At 43.0% G+C, this 20,414-nt stretch overlaps 2 protein-coding genes across 2 annotated transcripts in view; one reads left to right on the forward strand and one right to left on the reverse strand.

Moving 5' to 3' along the window:
• RANBP9 (RAN binding protein 9) overlaps positions 1-14,952 on the forward strand; it is a 69,702-nt gene extending 54,750 nt beyond the window's left edge. The window contains exons 11-14 of the mRNA XM_043908509.1: positions 2,897-3,018; positions 4,607-4,758; positions 11,708-11,819; positions 13,957-14,952. Coding sequence (XP_043764444.1) covers positions 2,897-3,018; positions 4,607-4,758; positions 11,708-11,819; positions 13,957-14,087 — 517 coding nt within the window. The 3' untranslated portion in view covers positions 14,088-14,952. The remainder of the gene's footprint in view (positions 1-2,896; positions 3,019-4,606; positions 4,759-11,707; positions 11,820-13,956) is intronic.
• Positions 14,953-15,621: 669 nt separating this feature from the next.
• NOL7 (nucleolar protein 7) lies at positions 15,622-19,872 on the reverse strand. The gene is made up of 8 exons (XM_043908517.1): positions 19,560-19,872; positions 19,399-19,459; positions 18,758-18,816; positions 17,337-17,368; positions 16,866-16,953; positions 16,440-16,561; positions 16,283-16,360; positions 15,622-15,800 (listed from the first exon to the last, which is right to left on the reverse strand). The coding sequence occupies exons 1-8, from the start codon at positions 19,820-19,822 to the stop codon at positions 15,724-15,726; spliced, it is 780 nt and encodes a 259-aa protein (XP_043764452.1). The 5' UTR covers positions 19,823-19,872; the 3' UTR covers positions 15,622-15,723.
• Positions 19,873-20,414: the final 542 nt, after the last annotated feature.

Here is a 20,414-nt window from a genome sequence, read left to right on the forward strand (position 1 = left end):
GCGTCGGCATCGCTGTGAGCAGCCCCTGTTACAGGGAGGCATCGTCTGAAGTAATTTGGGAGAGTGGAGTCAGATGGCCACAGTGGGGGTCTGAGAGAAGGAAAGGGCGAGGAGTCAGTGCCCCGTGCTCCTCGTGTTCATCACAGAGGCCCCCTTCCTCTTCCTCTGCACCCCGCTCCCTCTGGAGGGGTGACGGGGGCAGATCAAGGCGCTCTCTTGCCTTCCTGCCACCGCAGACCCCTGCGGTGGTCACAGAAATGTCATTTGTTAATGTTTCCAAGTTAAGTCACTGGAGTGTATTTAAGCTCTGGAGTTGACATGTGATACATATACAACTACTTTTTTCTCTCTGTGTGGGTTTTTCAGTGTGAGGAGTGTTTCCTGAGTTGCAAATAACTAAATTTACAAAAAATATTTGTTGCTGAGACCCTGCCTTTAATTGAGTGGCTTGCATGTAGCAGATAGTTAAGTCGTGTAGTAAACATCCATCACAAGGGGAGGACTGGAGACTCGCTGGGCGTCAGACACTCCGCTGCTCAGCGAGCTCTCCACGCGAAGAGCTTTGAGAGAAGAGGTGTTCCTGTCATGGGACTGTGACATACTCAAGTTTCTAGTCATGAAACCTAAAGGTTCGAGAAATATAACCATTTGAATTAAATGCTAGTGTGTGAGGGCAAGTTCTTACAGATTTTTATCAATTTGATTGATGTTGGTTTGGTCTTAGAACATGAATTGATGGGTCACACTGCGCTTTGAGGGGAGTATGCATCAGTGCAAAATTCTCCTGTTGAAGGAGACAGCACCTAATGTTTACAGGGACTCTCAGTGGAAATATGATTCTGGAGAAGTGCATGTAAAAAATCTGTATTTACAAATTTGGAGATTAATCAGAATTTCCAGGTTGTCTATTACAAATGACAGATATGTACTGAAATAATGGTATTATGTGGTCCAGTTGTGAAATCCACAGAAATGATCCAAGAACAGCAGTAGGAAAAGGGACTGTCTTGCTGAGGAGGTCAGGGTAGGCAGCAGAGATGACACGCTAAAGTATGAAATCCGAATATCGCAGTAAAAATTTCTTATGGAGATGTGACCAATTAAGCCTCTAGTGTATCACCATACTTTATAGTGTTTATTGATAGCACTTTATGATTGTTAGACGGTTCTACCGTAGTTTGAGGGTAGGACTGCAGTTACTTTGTTGAGTTTTTCCCTTAAATACCGTGCTCATGGCAGGAAGTTGCTAAAGAGACCTGTAATTACCTGAGTTGAGGGAAGCAAGCTGAACGGAAGGGGTTGATGACAACAGCATCCTCTTGTGTGTGCAGCATAGAAGAAAGTAAGCTCTTAAACTGCCTCAGACTGTTCCGCAGTAACAGTTACTTTCTAGTCGGTAAATGGCTTTCCTTGCGACAGTGCTGTGAAGTAGGCAAAGATGGTATTAACCAACTATGAAAACCATTTTACAGATGTAGAGCTGAGTACCAGAGAAGTAAATGGCTTTTTTTTAAAGGTGAATAATTAGTAACTAGTAAGTTGCAGAACAACGACTACTTCCCAGGCTGTCTGACCTCTAGACTCGCGCTTTCTCCATTGGACTCCCCGTGAGAAATGCCCTTCTCCCCACCCGCCTTCTCCTCCATCCCAGCTTTTAATCAAGCTGTAAAATTCCACTTCAGTTGTTACCTCATCCGGGATGATTTCTTATCAATTCTCAAATTTCATGAAGACACTAAACAAGCTTTTCTAACTGACGGAGATGTGCTGGGGCCACACCCTGTTCTTCTAGATCTCTGAGTATCCGTGTACCTTGATGGTCTTACGGACAGAAGTGTGTATGCACCCACTCACCCAGGCTGGAAACCAGGGGTTACCTTTGCTGGCATTATGCATAAAGTGCTTTTTGCCTCTCTGCGTTCGATGATGATGTTGTTGTTTTTCCTATAAATGAACATATATTGTTTTTTTTAATGAGAAATGATCATTTTTATTTATTTAAATATTTTCTAAATTTTCATCAAGTGTTTCCTTCTGGACTGTATAATCATTCCCTAGATCTTCATAGGAGAAATCTGGAAGGTTAGATATTGTTGTTTGGGGTGTGGATGGAATGAAGGGCAAACGTTGGCCACCTCAGCATGGCCACTTAGAGCTGTTGGCACATGTTATTCATCCAGTCAGTGTGAAATGGGCGAGTTGGAAATGCCTTAGGTATCTCCAAAACAGCATTTCAAAAATTAAGACTCTGCAGTATATTTAGAATCTTCAGCCAACAAAAAACTCTGTCAGAGAAAAGTAGTGTTGGGTTTTGAAAAGGGCCGAGGGGATGAGACTGAGTAGTCGTTTTTCATGTTATCACTTAGCTTTGAGAAAGAGTATAATTTTGAGTAGTAAGGACAAATGCCGAAACGCCAAGACTTAGAGAAAAAGTAGTCTAGAAGCGAGCTGAGTATGAGGGCAGGGAAAGAGGTGAAATGAGGTGGGTCCCAGGAGTAGTTTGTTTATCAGGGAGGTTTTTCCCTTACATGCTTGGGGCAGGGCGTTGGTATTTTAGGGCAGGAGTTGATTAAGTGAAATGCAGATCTAAGTTTGAAAGATAGTGGGAAATAATGTGCTAAGAAATGATTTCTCCATAGTGATAGGAAGTCTTAAAGCCACGACATTTTAGTACATGTATCTTTTTCCTTATCTCCAGGACTACAAACTCGTTAAAAGTTTAGCTACATCTTTGGCTTTGAATACATTCAAGATTTAACTAAATACCTTTTTTCCAGATTGCTGTTGCCTTATGAAGTCAGTTTTATAAGTAGGCTCTGTAGTTGAGTACTAATTGATATTAAACTAAGCTGCAAGTGTGCTATTTCTAAAATTAGGTTTGTTTTTTCATTTTCAGTAATGATGTAGACATGGAAACAGATCACTACTCCAATGGAGTTGGAGAAACTTCATCCAATGGTTTCCTAAATGGTAGCTCTAAACATGACCACGAAATGGAAGATTGTGACACCGAAATGGGTCTGCAGTGATATTTCTTACATTTTTAATAAAAAATGATGACTACAAGGTTATGTTTTTACTTGTACTGATTCACAGCTGATGAACATAAATCAAATTTAAAGATGTGTGTGCCATTGGATTTGATAGTCACATATTCTCTTAGAAGTCTCTGAGAGTGGATAGCTAGCGAGAGTAGAGTTTAGTTTTTAGTATCTTCTGGAGTTTTCTTTGCTGAACTGTTTCTGCACAACTGTAGTGCAGCAATGCTAACTTGTTAGTATTCACTATCCTTTAAAAGGATGGGTAAGGTTGGAGATGCAAAAAGTTTGTGTACCTATTTCAGTATAGCCAACAGAGATAGGCCACATGGGTAGAGATGATTTTATAAATTCTAATCAAATTTTCTTTAATTCATTTAATCTGAATATATGCGACTATTCATAGTTCAGTGCCTGGCAGGTAGTAGGTGCCTGTTTGACACCCTCCCTTGGTTCCTTCCCCCTCAAAATTATGTGGCTGAAAAATATATTAGCATGCATAATTTTACTTTGTGGACAACTTGTGTAGTAAATTGTACCATAAAGTTAAACAATCAGCAAACTTTCCCATCAATTGGAGAATGAAAATGACTGAAGCTTATAAATTTTTATTTGATTTTATAGTATTTTGATATTAAAAGGAATTTATTAACATTGCTAGAAACTATTTTATAAATGCAAATTTAATATTACTTACACAACCACCTTCTTGTTAAGGACATGTGTTCCAATGTATAATTCACTCTTTCAAGCAAGGAGTATGACTGAAAGGCAGCCTAGTTTTACCCTATCAAATATTAGCATGCAGCCTCAATATTCCAAGAATAATTTGTGCCTAGGGATAAAGAGCAGGAGTTCTAGAGCCGGATCACCTGGATTTGAATTCTGCAACTGCCACTTACTAGCTGTGTAACCTTGGGTGAATTACTTAGGAGCTCTTTGCCTCAGTTTCTTCATCTGTAAAATGGGTGTAACGATAACTGCCTGTAAGTGCTTCATAAACATTAACTGTTACCATCATGGTTAGTGATTTATATATTGTTAATTAGTGATGTATACTTTTTGCATTGTTGATCAGTGATTATTGTCAGTCAAGATATGTAAACTGTAAAATATTTTCCTAAAAGTAATTAACCCTTTTGATTAGGTACGGTATCGTCTGTGTTTTTATTGGGGTCATTTAGACCATCTTACCTTCTGTTCTGTGTCAGTTAAAGTAGCCTGGGAAGTAGTTCCTTTTTCCTTTTTTTGCAATATTGCTATATTTTTAGAAAACTGTGCTTTATTTTTCATAACATTTTCCTTGAGACATGTACATCGTAACACTGAAAGCTTGTCACCTGACTTTCAACTCCAAGCTAGATAGATATTGGATCCTAGACTCATGAGCCCTAGAAAAGCTACAAGGTTCCATATTATAATAAATTAAAAAGAAACCGCATATTTAGGTAAAATATTAGGAAGTAGTTACTAAATGAAACGTCCAAAATGTTGTAAGCAATTTATGTTTGTTTCTCCATTGTATCCCAAATGTAAGGTAGTAAAATACCTGTTTGTTTTGCTTACAGAAGTTGATTCAAGCCAGTTAAGACGCCAGTTGTGTGGAGGAAGTCAAGCTGCCATAGAAAGAATGATTCACTTTGGAAGAGAGCTGCAAGCGATGAGTGAACAGCTGAGGAGAGAATGTGGCAAGAACACGGCAAATAAAAAAATGTTGAAGGTAAATTTGTTTTCTCTTGAAACATTATAAATGTGTGGATGAAACTGGGATATCATTTTGTAAGACACTGAGCGGTCCTGGAGTTACTGTTGGGAGACTTGGACACGAACTCCTGCCTGGCTTCCTGCCCAGTCGCGGGCGAACACGCGGGACGGGGGGGAGGCGGCCAGGCTCTGCTGGAGAAAGCGCTGGATTTCAGTGAAACACGAAGGTCAGACCCCAGTTCTGCGCGTCCCAGTGTCGCGTGCCTCTTGTCAGCTTGCTCTCTTAGTTTTATTTTCTCAGCTGTAAAATTGGCAAAGTTAGGAGAAAGGTGAGCACGCTGATGAAACTATAAATGTGAGATATTTTGATTTTAGTAAACATTGCTTAGGGTTGCGGCAAACCAAATGTATGATATGTGGCCTTTGTTTTGATGGTGGTTGGTGAAGGGTTGGGTCGTCTCTCACAGAAGAGTGGAAACACGTTCTCAGGTCTCTACTGGATTGATGCCTCTGCTGGGTGGTGATGACGGGGAAGAGGAAGCACTTCAGTTAGTTAGCCACGGCTCTGTGTGGCAGCTGAAGGTGGAGTTTTGCCTCCCGGAAGTCAGCACTGCAGTCAGCTGTAGAGATGAGATTTTTTGGTGTCCACAGAGGCCCCGGCAGCCCTGCAGACCTCTGAAACCGGAACCTACCCATCGTGCTGGCGTTTTGTCTTGTTTACCCTGCGTTAGGCTGGGCTCGTGTCAGTTTGTTAAAACATTTTCTTCTCAGTGTTTTGAAATAAGTCCAAAAGCTGAAGGAGAAATGGCACATAGTGGCCTTGACCCTGAGCCCTTGGGTCCTGAAGGAGAGGGCGAGCCTCAGGACTCCTGCCAGCCCTCCCTGACCTGAACTGAGAGAGGGCCAGTGAGCCACGCTGACTAGCACTTAAATATGTGTAAAATCGGGGGGAATAACCGTCCCAACTGCCTGCACCAATAGCTTTAGTACAGCACCTGTGTAGGCAGAATGGCCCTGTCTAGGAAGGTTAAAGAAGCCACTTTTACACTTCCAGATAAAAAGGCATGCAGAACTTGATTTTTCCAGATTGCAGATTGTCATCATTCTATTAGGTTGGTGCAAAAGTAATTGCGGTTTTTCATTGTTGAACTTTGCCATTTGATATTGGAATACATTCTTAAATAAATGTGATTATGTTATATACATCATTTTAATGTGCGTTTCTTTGGTTTTTTTTGTTAATGACTTACTTTGGACTATAGAAATGATGTTAGACAAACATAAAATTCGAGTGATTTTTTCTTTTGAGTTCAAAATGGGTCGTAAAGCAGTGGAGACAACTTGCAACACCAACAACCGCATTTGACCCAGGAACTGCTAATGAATGTACAGTGCAGTGGTGGTTCAAGAAGTCTTGGCAGAGAAGATGAGGAATGCGGCGGCCAGCCATTGGAAGTTGACAACAACCAGTTGAGAGCCATCATTGAAGCTGTTCCTCTTAAACTACATGAGAAGTTGCCAAAGAACTCAGCGTCAATCATTCTGTGTTCCATTTGGCATAAGAAGCAGATTGGAAAGGTGAAAAAGCTTGAAAAGCAGATGCCTCTTGAACTGACCAATAATCAAGAAAATTGTCATTTTGAACTGTCATCTTCTCTTATTGTACTAAACAACAGCAAGCCATTTCTCCATCGAATTGTGACATGTGACAAATAGTGGATTTTATATAGACAGCTGGTGACACCCAGTTCAGTGCTTGGACCAAGAAGAAGCCCCAAAGCACTTCCCAAAGCCAGACTTGCACCAAATAAAGGTCCTGGTCACTGTTTGGTGGTCTGCTGCCCATCTGATCCACTGCAGCTTTCTCAGTCCTGGTGAAACTGTTCTATCTGAGGAGTATGCTCAGCAAATCAGTGAGATGCACCCAAAACTGCCACGCCTACAGCTGATATTGGTCAACAGAATGGGCCCAACTCTTCTCTATGACAACGCCCGACCGCACGTTGCACAACTTACGCTTCAAAAGTTGAACAAGTTTGGCTACAAGGTTTTGCCTCATCTGTTGCCATATTTACCTGACCTCTTGCCAGCCAACTGCCACATCAAGCACCTCAACAACTTTTTGCAGGGAAAATGCTTCCACAACCAGCAGGAGGCAGAAAATGCTTTCCAAGAGTGTCAAATCCCAAAGCATGGATTTTTATGCTACAGGAATAGACAGGCTTAATTCTTGTTGGCAAAAATGTGTTGATAGTAATGGTTCCTATTTTGATTAATAAAAATGTGTTTGAGCCTCCTTATGATTTAAAATTTCACCATCCGAACCAGCAGTTACTTTTGTATCAACCTAATACAACTTTGTAGAATCTTTTCAGCTATCAACAGTGCTAAGAAACTTACTTCTCAGGCTTTATTATTCATATATCCAAAGCTATCCATCTGGGAAACTTCCTTACTAGGTACTGGGTTGTTTTAGGGCAGTGGTTCTCATCCTTTTTGGTATCTAAACCCTTTAAAACCGATTATAGATTCCCAAAGGGCTTTTGTTTGTATGAGTTATATTTATTGATTTTTCTCTACTAGAAATTAATACTAAAATTATTAATTCACTTTAAAATAACAAATCATTACATGGGTATTTTTCATAAAAGTGTAGTGTTACTTAATCTTTCTAAAATAAAACAATGAGAAGAGAGTGGCATTGCTTTACATTTTTGTAAATCTCTTTAATGCCAGGTTTAATAAAAGGTAAGCTGGATTCTCGTCCCTACTTCTGCATTCGGTCTTTTATGAACTCACACATCGTGTCGTCGCTGGAAAGCCCCACTGGGAGAATTGTGAGGGAACACGAGTGAGAAAAGAGCAAAGCACTGTCTTAGTTTAGCGTCATGGACACAGTCTGGGCCTCACAAGAGCCCATGAAGGGCCTTGGGCCCCAGTGGTCCCTGGAGAGAACTGATGTTTTAGGAGATACTTTGGAGATAGGGAATGGTTTTTTAAAAAGAACTTGTAGACATTTTTACACTAGATCATCTGTTTTCTTGTTAAAACTTTATGCTAATTGAGTATCATTTTATGTAGTCCCTTTGAAAATTTAACATTTCAAAAAAAGAAAATTTAACATTTCACTCCATGGCTTATTCTTTGATGGTAATCTGTGTGAGGCACAGAAAAGGGCATTACGTGGCCTGTTCTCAGAGATACTCCTTGGTTATATGTTGAATGAAGTGAAGAGGTAATTTATCATCTAAGGACCGCGGATGGCTTTGATTTTGCACCTCTGACTTCCGTGCAGATGCTGACTACTGTCTCGGCGTTCTGAGCTGCTTCTCAGCCTCCCTGGGCGTAATCTCCTCCCAGGCAGACATAGACCCGAGTGACTGACCCAGTGGCGTCTCAGCGCCGAGGGGACAGTGCTGGGGGGGGACACAGAGAGCACTTGTGTTTGCCTTGGTTAAGGATTAGAAATTAGTGCTTTTTTCTTTTATTCTTCGCTTCAGGTCATGGGTAGCTGAGGTGGGTTTTTTAATCTTTAATTCTTTTTCAATTTGCACAAACTTCTGGAGCATATATACCTGTGTAGAGAGAGACGGGTTTAGTGAAAGCTGAGGTGAGGTTTGCCGTGGGGCCCCTGGGCGTAGTCGTGGAGTAGCAGGCGCGCAGCAGACCCCTGGAGTAGCCCACCCCCCTGCTGACAACGGGCCGGGGGCTCCCGCTGCACCGGGCGCTTGGCCTTTTACTCATTTTCTCCGTCTTCCTTTCCCGGTTTCCTGCTGTCTTTGTTTTCCTTGCTTACCTGCCTGAGCCTGCCAGTGGCTACCAAGAGAGCTCCCTAAATTGTTGTCGATTGAACTTTGCAGAGCGGGGCTCACGCCGGAGGGCTGGGTGGGTCAGGTTGGAATACGCAGCCCCCGTCTGCACATAGCTCTTAATCTAGTAACTGAAGCAGAAATGGGATCATTTGGACACATCCTACTGAGAAACTGCTACTGATTTTAAGCCAAATATAAGTATAGTTTGAGAATCGTATTTCCCTCAGAAATTATTTCCACTGAGGTAATTTTTTTTCTAAAATAAAAAGTAACCCATAATGCCATGATATCTTACAGGTGTTTTCTGCCTTAAATGCATGGGCATATATTAATATTTTATCTGATTGGTAATTGTAGTTATCCTATTTTGTATTGTTCTTTACTGTCATGAAAATGTATTTCCAGTTCCCAGGTGGTGCTAGTGGTAAAGAACTGGCCTGCCAGTGCAGAAGACATGGGTTCAATCCTTGGGTCAGGAAGATGCCCTGGAGGAGGGTATGGCAACCCACTCCACTACTCTTGCCTGCAGAATCCCAGGGACAGAGGGGCCTGGTGGGCTACAGCCCATAGGGCCCCAGAGAGTCAGGACACGACTGAGTGACTAAAAACTCCTGTTGCTATACTGGAAAAAATTGAAGTTTTCTAGGGTGTTTTAGGATCTAAGCTCACCCATGGCTCCCAGCACCCAGGGCTTTTCTTTCCTCTCAGCCTGTTTCTGTGTAGCTCGAGCCTGTTTCTGTGGCGCTTCTTGCGACACGGTCCACTCTCTTAGTAAGTAGGACACGGTGCATCACTCTTCCTACGTCTGCCTTCCTTCCCGAACTGTGAGTCCTTGGAACAGTGACGAGGTCCGGTGATCCCCGTCTTCGTCCAGTAAACACTCGTTCAACCATACTGAAAATACGGGGCCAAAATCTTAGACTTTTTTGCTTGTAATATTTAGATTGGTAATTGAAAGAAACTCTTTTTACTAAAAGAAGTACAGGAAGTACTAGCTGTGGTGGTAACCTCTCACAGCCTCAGTTTGCTTCTAAGATGGGCATAAACATCTGCCTCCTAGGGTTATTGTGAGGATTAAATGAGATGGTACACATTAGCCCTTGAAACAGTGCCTTGCACAGTGTTAGCGCACAGTAAGTTACTACCATCACGATCTTTTTCTGTTAATATTTTAAATACCAGGAGGTGTAGACAGAGTGGCCTTGATGGGAGATTTGGAACTGCAGCATCCCACCTTTCAGGGAGCAAGTCAGGATGTAGATTCAGGAGCATGGTCTTGTGCTTCAAGTTTTATGTAGCGATTATTCCTTGGACAGATTCTTCAGTCTTTTAAAATTTATATGCACTACAGGGACCGCAAAGACTTAGACACAACTGAGCAACTGAACTGAGCTGAACTGCACTAGGGGGATGGTACTTCATGAGATGGATGTGGGTGGGGTGAATTAAGTCTTGAGCAAAGCTCAGTCTTTAGAAATAGTGATTGATCAGTTAGCTTCACAGGATAATCAGATATTAGTACTTTCTCCATGAATAAATTTGGATTGGGAGGAAACCAGAAACAGAATCTAATAGCTTTGTGGGATGCAAAAGATATCTTAAATACTGTTAAGCAGGTCTTGCAATCAACAGATACACGAAGCCTTTTTTTTCACCCCTTTGTATCCAGCACCTTGAGTAGCTGCAGGGGATCAGAACAGTATAAGTTCTTCAAAGAACTTTCATTAATAGCTGGGGCAAGAAGTCTAATGTGAATGAAATGCTCAGCAGTGTAGGACAGTGGATGGGGGAGCCTAACGTATTCCTGTTGTCAGCCTCAGACCGCACAACTGTTTAATGGGCAGTTCTCTAGTCGCCACAACAGAGGCCAACTCAGATGAGAGAGGAGAGGACAGACTTGACCAGGAAGCCTTCTCCCACTAGTACGATGACTCAGGGTGCTGGAGCAGTTTACTAGGGAAGATAGTGTTCTTCAGGAATTTGTCTTCCACATTTCAGTGACCGGCCTTTTGAGTGTTGTTCCTGAATTCACTGATTTAGTTTCTTCAGCACTTCTCCACGTACCCCTTGTGAATTGGGAAGGTGTCCTAGGTCTAACTGTCTATATCTGTTATCATAATATTACTCTGGATTAGGGTGTTGATTTCTGGCAAAACAGTAATTTATCATTCATTGAAAGATTAGTGAACTGACATGTCTAATTTCTTTAGCTCAGTGAGTCCTCATAAACTGAAATAGGACCTCTTATAATCCCCGTGATGTGTGTGTGGGGATGTGCTCAGTCGTGTCCGACTCTGCGACCCCATGGACTAGAGCCCTCCAGGCTCCTCTGTCCTTGGAATTATCCCAGCAAGTATACAGGTTGCCATTTCCTCCTCCAGGGGATCTTCCTGACCCAGGGATTGAACCTGCAGCTTCTGTGGCTGCTGCGCTGGCAAGCAGATTCTTTAGCACTGAGCCCCCTGGGAAGCCCAGTCCCCTTTATACAGATGATGAAACTGATACTTAGGAAGGTTCTTGCCAAAGGCTACACTGGTGATGCAGCTTAACTGGAGGCCAGTGTCTGAAGCCACTGTAGCTATGTCCTCCCACAGAAAGACAAGCGCCGTCACCTGAAAAGAAGGCTGTATGTGTTACCTCCGGAGGGGTGGTCTGAAGAGGGTTGGAACGCCTGAGTGTACTGAAGGGGAGCTAGTTGTACTTTTTTGATCACTGAGTTTGAGAAGTCGTCAAGATGTGTCCAGTTTCCCCCATCTATTTTTTTAAAAAATACATGGGCAGGTCGTATCCTTTTAATCTCACATTCGTATCAGTGGTCATTAATTGTAAAGTATCTGAATGTTTTGTCTTTACCTTAAACAGTAGTAGCCCATTCCACAAGAATGAGTTTTTTCCATTTTTATTTCTGCCTGTATGTTTTGTAGGTATAAGTGGTAGATGGTGAAAATGGCTGTTTATAAAAAAAAGAGGAAAACAAATTAGACTTTGCTGCATAATCTAGTTGTTAAAAAACATCTCATAGTCACAGGGGTAAATGAGTTTAAGTGTTAATCCAGTGCCTTAAGGTTGTATTTTACCTGTCTGTCAAGTTGAAACCATAGTGAGCACAGACACTGAACTCTCTGAATTAATCAATGGCTGTGTTTTCAACAGGATGCATTCAGTTTACTGGCCTATTCAGATCCTTGGAACAGCCCGGTGGGAAATCAGCTCGACCCAATTCAGAGAGAACCTGTGTGCTCAGCCCTCAACAGTGCAATATTAGGTAGGTGAAGCCAGAAAGCACAGCTTCAACCAGTCTCTTGAGTATTTGAGACGGTATTTGTGCTGGCATTTATCCTTCGGTAAAGTCTTAAGGGAAATGTTTTTTACATTTAAAAAAAAATTACCTCACAGTATAGAAAAATTCCTGTTATCTCAGTCCCAGATTAAATGGATTCAAATGGAATAAAAACAGTACATTGGGGTGTATCTTGCGATGTCTGGAAAACAGGTTTCTGTGTGAATGTGGACACAAGCATTCCTGGCCTGAACCAGCCGTGCCCAAGCTCCCGCCTGCTGAAGATACTGGCTCGGGGCCTCCCCGTGGCTCTTCAGTGCTGTCAGCCCCAGCTCCTGGAGATGCAGGCTGTTTGCATTAAAGTTCAGATTTAACTACATGCCGTTACCAAGTGAAAAAGGGAGGGAAGGGGAGAGCAATACACAGGCTTAGCCAGGGGCAGCCCCAAGTGTAAAACAGGACCTGCTGTCCCCTGACGGGTGGCCATTCCTGTGAGCAGAGTGTGGTGCTTATAAACTGAACAGACACTCTTTAAATGAATTCAGTAACTGCACGTTTCATGCATTTATATACAAACTACATAGGGTTGATTGTTTACACAAAATGACATTTTAATGTCGGGGCAATTTTTTTCAAAGGGAATTCGGATGAGAGTGATTTTCACCTTACATTTTAGAATGAGATTTCTCAAGAAAAGTGGGAGTTACCAGCTTGAAGTCTGTTGTGTGCTGTTTGGCCGTTAGGCTTGGGCGCTTTGAGGAACGCGCGCAACTCTTAGAGGAGGGCAGTGCACGCAGTCATCGTGTGGGCAGGAGGCCGAGCGAAGGCCAGGGCTGGCGGCCGGAGCGGAGAGCGGGCAGCTCGGAGCTCGGACGCTGGGGCCTGCCTGCTGCTTTGCCCTCATGAGGTCCATTACTGTTAACTGTGTTGTGGCTTATACTGAAGTTTTGGCGTAGGAAGTGGTATTGTTACAGTTTTCTCACATTTAGAATTTGTATATAATACTGTGAACTTTCTTTGGTTAATGTGTTGTTCTTTGGTTATACAAAATTTAGTTAGTTCTACTGGTAAAAAATAAGTATACTCAGTAGCAGTGCTAGGATTGTAGGGCAAATTGTAGTTTACTGTAACTGTCTTTTTGAAATGACTATATTATAGCTAATCATGAAGCCCTAATTGCTTTGTATCTGGGTAACACTCAGACCGGAAAGAATTTTCGAAGAAAAGTGACCAGTTTTCATGACAGTTAAGAATCTTACATTCTCGAGGGAAATTAAAATTTCAAGTAGTCAATTGCTTAGGACATTATCCAGGAGAGAGAGAGAGAGATATATATATATATACTCTTATATATTGTGCCATAAATTATGTAGTTCAACTATAAATACTGCTTAAATTTATTAAATATATATAATTCCTGCAAAAGGAATGACAAGACTTAAACATATGCTGTAGGCATATGTATGCATATTTATAAATACTGTGCTGTATTATAGAGCTTCATGTCTCAACAATGCTTCAAGTTACATTACTGGTATGTGATGCCTGCAAGTTTTGTATTTCAAAAAAAATCTAAAGGACAGTTATAACTGATGTGCCTCCCTTGGCCAAAATAAAACTGTAACAAAGTGCTCACCAGCCCAAATAGCATTCACCACTACACCCTGGAGAGGAGTAGGCAGCCTGTTGGGTCATATCCCCAGAAAGGAAGAATCCATCAGTGAAACTTCACTGAAAACCTGGTGCCTTTTTCTCTGGTAATGTCAAGTGACCCTGATCAAACAGAGAGATACTAAATATTCCTTACTCCCCACTGCAAACATTAGATAAGAAATTACATCATTCCCATCATAGTAAATATGGAAGTAAAAGTTTTTGAATATCTAACAAAGTCTTAATTCTGTAAGAATCTGTTATGACGTGAATACCCAGTGACCACAGTACCTGGTCAGAGGAGATGTCCAAGGCACTGTCTGCTTAGAAACCACCTTTGCTGCTTCGCTCCTTAGAGCAGTACAGGCATTGCTAATTTTGTAAGCAATGCAGTATTTTCCTGATTGAGAGATGGGTGTTTATAATGTCTTGCTAATTGCCGTTTCCACTCTTAATCCTTTTTCCTCAGAAACCCACAATCTGCCAAAGCAACCTCCACTTGCCCTAGCCATGGGACAGGCCACCCAGTGTCTGGGACTGATGGCTCGGTCAGGAATCGGATCCTGTGCTTTCGCCACAGTGGACGACTACCTACATTAGCTATGCATTTTCGGAGCTCACACTTATATTGTGGCATATAGACAACATGGAAGTAGACCAGCTCTGCTGATTTGAAATTTAGATTTTTTAATTATGTACTGGGGACAGGTTTTTGTCGCTTTACATTGCTTCCTAGTTTACAGCATGATGCAAATGATTTTCTAACTTAGTGTTAGGAGAAATTATTTTCCATCTTTAACCTCTTAGTTGTCTAAGAGTTAAATATTACTGAATTTCAGACATTCAAATTGATCATCACAAATCCTTTAAAACAATTACCTAAAAGAAACCAAAAAATCCTGCCTTCTTTGTTGGGGGGAGAGAGGGGGGAAGGAAATGGAACAAGTTGTGTTTGTGTTAGCATGTGGGTGATGTAAACTTCAAATTGGGAGGTACTCTGACCCCCGCTCCCATATAAGCATTCAATCAGTGTAACTTGCAAAATGCATAAACATCTGACAGTTTGAATTTATAGTGTTGATGGAAGAAATCATTTTTAATGTGTACTGTAAAACTTGAAATACTCAGGAGCTGAGTGAATATCTTTGTTGCTACTTACAATCCCGACCTGTTAGTCCCAGTAGTTTTGTTTTAACATGGTCTTTCTCAACTTTGTTTCCTGTTTAACTACAGATGACTTCTGCTGTAGACTCACAAGTTGAACTGTTGTGTTATAACAGTATTACATGTCAGCAGTGTGGTTATGACCTTTATTTATATAAAAACCAAATATTTAGTCAATTTACCGTGTCTTAATTTAATCTTTGTACACCTTCCATTTTTAAGTGCTTAAAATGAGTACTATATTGCAATAAAAATGTAGTGATATAATTAACCAGCCATTAAAAATTTACTTCTACAGATACCAGAGTGTCAATTGAATTTATACATCAGGTATTTGCATACTTCTTATGATTAATATAAAGTTAGAAGAAGTGAAATGAATGGTTGCTACTATAAATCTGAGCTCTGCAACCTAAGACTGCCTTGCGTTTACTGGCCTCCCTGGACTAGGGCCAAACCTGATATACTGTAGGTGATACAGAAAGCAGGAAGTTAATCTTATTTTCACAATATCATATGGCACGTGACTTGCCAGTTTTCAAGCAAACCCCCAAACTGGTTAAAAGTAAAATATAAACAGGCTGTTCAACAGAATGACTGTATCTTTGGTTTGGCAAAGGTCTCTGTTGGCTGTACATGAGTCTTAACCTTCTTTTAAAAGAGCAAATTATCTACACTTGGATACTGCGCCCTTCCACAGAGCCTGTGAAATTCTCATCAGTGGCACCAAAACACCTGAGACAGCGCATCTGCGAGCGTCAGCAGGAGACGCTCACTGCCATCCCGGGGGCGTGGGTGCTGCTCACGGCCAATAAAACGGGAAGGCGCTTACAAAAAGGAGGGGGAACAGGCCTTTAAATTGCTGCTTCCAGGATGCTCAAAGACTAGGACGCACACTTACACGCCGGGTGGATGAAGTGTGACTAGGTACCGCCCCAAGAGACTTGAGATTCTTACAATGACTCTAAACAAGGCTTTATAAGTGATTTATTTATTTTTTCCAGAAAAATTAAATTCTTTAAATAACCAAGTTCTAGACATACAAAGTACTCATTCTTCATCTAGCTTTGATTTACTTCTTGGGAGTTTTCATCTTTCTGACCATCCAGCGTTTTGTAAATCTCTTCGCATTTTGTTTTCTCTGAGATCCTAGAATAAAAGGTTTTCTGCAGTTAAGAACAAAGAAATAAAATTCCCAAAAAAGAATTCACAAATTTTCTACATAATTAAAATTTGTTTAAAAGAAAAAAAAAAATAATAATAATAATAAAATGTTACATGTACACATATACTGGGCTTCCCTGGTGGCTCAACAGTAGGAGAATCTGACTGCAATGCCAGAGACAGGAGTTCAATCCCTGGGTTGGGAAGCGCCCCTGGAGAAGGGCAGGGCAGCTCACATCAGTGTTCTTGCCTGGAGAATCCCATGGACAGAGAAGCCTGTTGGGCTGCAGGCCCTGGGGTCACAGGTACCTACGACACTGACCTGTTCTTTAGACTGAGCAACTTTGAAAGAGTAATAGAAGCCATTATAAGGAAAGAGAGATACTTCATGAGTATTTACTATCTCCTTAACAAAGAACATTATTCATATAAAACTCAGACTCAAAGAGAATAAAGCCAAATCTTACCCCAAGTATTGTTCAAAAACTGGGCTGCAGCCTTTTTCATCGGTAACCTCTTGTTTTCAAGAGACAGGAACTTGTTTACTAGGAAAGAGGATTATTTATCATTTTTTTGTTTAATTCACAGTTAGAAAGGAAGAAAAACAGTCTGTAAGGAAATTACCAGTAGTTCTGTTCGTTCCAGGGCCATATAAACAATTTTGTATGAAGGCTTTGGCTGCTTCTTGCCTTGAATCCCTCAAATCTTGATCTTTTAGCCTTACAGCCATGTAGCTTTTATTCTGGCTGGCGATCAATACAAAAGGGGAAAATGAGGCCATGCTTATTTTCAAAATAAAGCATTTCTGTTAGTTGACTCAAATAGGGGAGAAAAATCCCCAAATCCTAATTTTGTATAAGCACAGGTTAGGTGATAAAATACAGGGCTATTTTACAACTAATGTTTACATTTTAGTAGAGCAAATACTTCTTTTTTTTAATATAAATACCAAAAATTTTCCACAGAGGAACCAATCTGAAACCACTACTAATTGAGGTAATACCCCCTTTCAAAGGTCACCTTTACATCCTACACACAAAGACTTCTTACCCAACAGTCTGTACTTTCTGCACTTTTTCTTTAGATTTCTTAGAGTCACTTCCTTTCTCTCGTTCTTCATTTTGCTTTTGCAAATTAACTAAAAAAATGAGTTATAGTTCTCATTAGCATTTGTGCACAAATAAGAATATATACTGGAGTTTACTTTAAATATCCACTACACACCAATTTGTATGTGATTGTACAAAATAAAATTTAAGACTCCGTGCTCCCAGTGCTGGGAGCTTAGGTTCAATCCCTAGGGGGGGAACTAGATCCCACATGCCAAAACTAAAAGATGTGCATGCCACAACTAAGACCCGGCATAGCCAAATAAATTATTTTTTTGAGGAAAGAAAGAAGCTAAAGCCCTCCAGGTCTGTTCCCATGCGCCTTCTCAGGGTCAACAACACTTGACTGCAAATATCAGCAAATGCCCTTGAACTTAATGAGAGGTTACTTAAATAGTTAAATAGTTCATACCTTCTTTCAACTTTCCCGGTGATTTCTTCACACTAAGGAAGAACAAGCAAAACACTGATTGGGATGGCTGAGAGCAACGATGACTCAAGTTATCACAAAATTTCAGCTGGTTTTACAAATAAGATAACCCCCTTTTACTACAACCATTCTCAATTTTTACTTAGCATCCTTAAAGTCACTCCCCAATGCACTGTCAACAACTCCCAATCAACAAACTATATTGGGCCAGGAGGATCAGAATTTAAAATCTGAAAGTACATTAGCAGGCTTCCAAAGAAGCAGATTGTTGTGGTTGATAGAATTAAAAGTATTTAAGAGTTACGTAATAAGAGTATTTGAAACATGAAGTGAAAGATGGTAGGCCTGGCTCACTTTATGTGGAGAGAGCTGAAAGGATTAGTTGAACACTTCAGACATAAGAATGGAGACAAGCAATGGTAGTCTCAAGAAGTGTGGTCTAATGGAGAGTCAATGGGCAGAACACAATGAGATTAATATACAGAAGTGGAAAAGCTAAACGGTGGGGGCAGTGATGGGGTAGAGGCAGTAAGAAGGGACAGGTGACATCTTAACTTGGTTTTCAAAGATCAAAGGGACTTTGCCACCATGAGTATTCAGAATCTGAGTAACTCTGTGGAAAAGTTCTAGGGAAAAAGAACCACTGTCCTAGCAGGGCTAAGCTATTGAAAGCAATAAGAAGAGACAGAACGGGGAAAAAAACAGCAAATATTTAATCTAAATTTAGAACAGTATGGAATCAGACTGATTCCATATCACAGAGGAGAAAGAGGAGCTTTAAACATCCGGTGGATGGCAAAGCTACTAAATGAAAAGGGGAACTAGGAGGGGAAAATTATGTGGCTCAGATGGTAAAGCGTCTGCCTACAATGCAGGAGTCCCAGGTTCGATCCCTGGGTCGGGAAGATACCCTGTAGAAGGAAATCGCAACCCACTCCAGTTGCCTGGAAAAAATCCCATGGAAACAGCCCACTGGGTCGCAAAGAATCAGATAGGACTGAGTGACTTCACTTTAACAAGGAGGGAGAAGCAGGTAAGGCAAGCCCGGGACAAGCTGAATTTTAGGAGCCTGTGGATAATAGACTAGTACTCCACACCCCACTAAAGGATGAATTTCAAAACACTGTTTTATTCACACCATCTATCCTGCCCCTAGGCGCACTGACAGTGGTCCACAATTCACTCAAGAACTCACCAAGATCAGCAACTCAGAAGCTAGAGTTACCCATGGGAACAACAAAAAGAAACAGCCACAGATGGGGCAGAAGTGGCACATTTCCCTCCATCCGTCCCACCAAATTCAAATATCTCCTGTGTAGCTTTTTAATTTAGACGACAAATGTACCAAGACGGCATTAAAACACTGTATGTAAACAAGTAATAAAACGAGATCCACCACTTACCTAGTCTGTGAAGCTGTAGTTAACTTCTCTAGAATAGTATCTGGAAGGAGTTTTCTTTTCTTAAAGGCATTTAAATTAAAAAAAGTCAATAAAAAGGAAGGAACAGCACAACACGTCCAGCCCTACATCTAGGCAAATAAATGATCTGAACACTGCCCTCCTCTACCTCTAAGCTGTGGGAAGACTGGGGTCCAAGCAACTCAGAACCTACTCCTACTTCACTTGGAAGACGTGAAGGCTGGAAAGAGTGCCTGCTTTATCCCAACCCTCGGGTGACGTTATACACCGAGGGCAGTTCAGAGTCACGTCCACCTGTGGCCAATCTCCCGAACATCAGAGCGCGAACCAAGCATCCTCTGTTCGCACGGCCCTCCATTTACCCAGCGCTGCCTTCTCACAGCGACCCAGGTTCACATAAACCACCTCCGCCGCGCGTCAGAGATGGGTCTGGCCCTACGATTTCAAGTGCACACCTCTTCCCGACCCTAACTTGAATCGGTGGACAGCGAGGAGCACGAGGACGCGGATGTCAGTGCTGTCGGAAGAGACCGCCGGCGGCTCTCCTCCACCCCGAACCCCGCAGCCTTGAACTCTCCCCCGAGCCGGCCCGTGAAACGCGCCCCCCTCTGCGAACCTCTAACCTTCTGTTCGATGAACAGCCCCTCGCGCCGCTTCCTCTTCTCCTTCAGAAGTGCTCTGTCCCTGGAAGAGACCGCGACAAGTAAGGGCGGGCGGAGAAGAGAAGGGGGACGGTTAGGCGGCGCTTCGCCCCTGGCCTGGCCAGACCCCCGGGGCTCCGAACCTGCGCACCGTCTCCCGAACTCGCCGCTCCTCCTCCTTCGCTTCGGCCTGGGCGCTGGCGAAAGTCAGCTCCTCCGGGGCCTCGTCGTCAAGCTCGTCGTCCCCCTCCTCGTCTTCCTCCAGCGGCTCGGCGGCCGCGCCGCTGCTGGGCTGCCCGAGCAGCAGTCCGTGCCCCGCCTCCTCCTCCGAGGCGGGTTGGCCCTCGTCCACCATTGCAGAGGCGGACGCCGGGGCGCGAGACGCGCGCGGCCTGAGCTGCACCATGACCCGAGCTGCGGGAGCCCGGCGGCAGTCTTGACTTCTGACCCGGAAGCCACACGCACGCGGGGAGTGACGCAAAGGGCAGGCGCCGCCGGGGCTCTGCCGCCCTCTGCAGGTTCGGAGGCCCCACCGCGCGTCACGGAGGCGCATGCGCAGAACAGGGAATGGGGGCGTGGCCTAAGTGCCCGGGGGTTCCCTTCCACCAGGCTCAGAGCCTGCGCGCGGCCGGCTAGGATGCCCGGTAGGTCTCCGTCCACGGTTACGAGAGCCGGTGGACTTGCAGGCTTGTGTCCAGGGAGGGCCGATCCGTGCTGCTGCAGCCTTAGCGGGGATGCCGATAGCGTTGTTGCTTCGATCCCCGCGCTCCTCGGGGCGGGCTGGCGCGGGTCACGCCGCCCGGTACCCAGGAACCCGGGGACCTCGAGCCCCGGTCGCCCTGTCGCCGCCTCTTTGCGCTCAGAGAGCCGCTCAGTTCAGTTCAGTCGCTCAGTCGTGTCCGACTCTGCGACCCCATGGACCGCAGCATGCCAGGCCTCCCTGTCCATCACCAACTCCTGGAGTTTACTCAAACTTCATCTTCACCAGCCCTATTTTA

Source organism: Cervus elaphus, chromosome 7, assembly GCF_910594005.1.
Source record: "Cervus elaphus chromosome 7, mCerEla1.1, whole genome shotgun sequence".
NCBI classification, from domain to species: Eukaryota; Metazoa; Chordata; class Mammalia; order Artiodactyla; family Cervidae; genus Cervus; species Cervus elaphus.

Coding starts and splice junctions, on each gene's coding strand:
- NOL7 (XM_043908517.1), bottom strand. CDS start 19,822: ATGGTGCAGCTCAGGCCGCGCGCGTCTCGCGCCCCGGCGTCCGCCTCT. Junction 16,954..17,336: donor ACCGGGAAAGTTGAAAGAAG/GTATGAACTATT, acceptor TCATTTTTTTAG/TTAATTTGCAAAAGCAAAAT. Junction 16,562..16,865: donor CAGAAAGTACAGACTGTTGG/GTAAGAAGTCTT, acceptor ATTGATCGCCAG/CCAGAATAAAAGCTACATGG.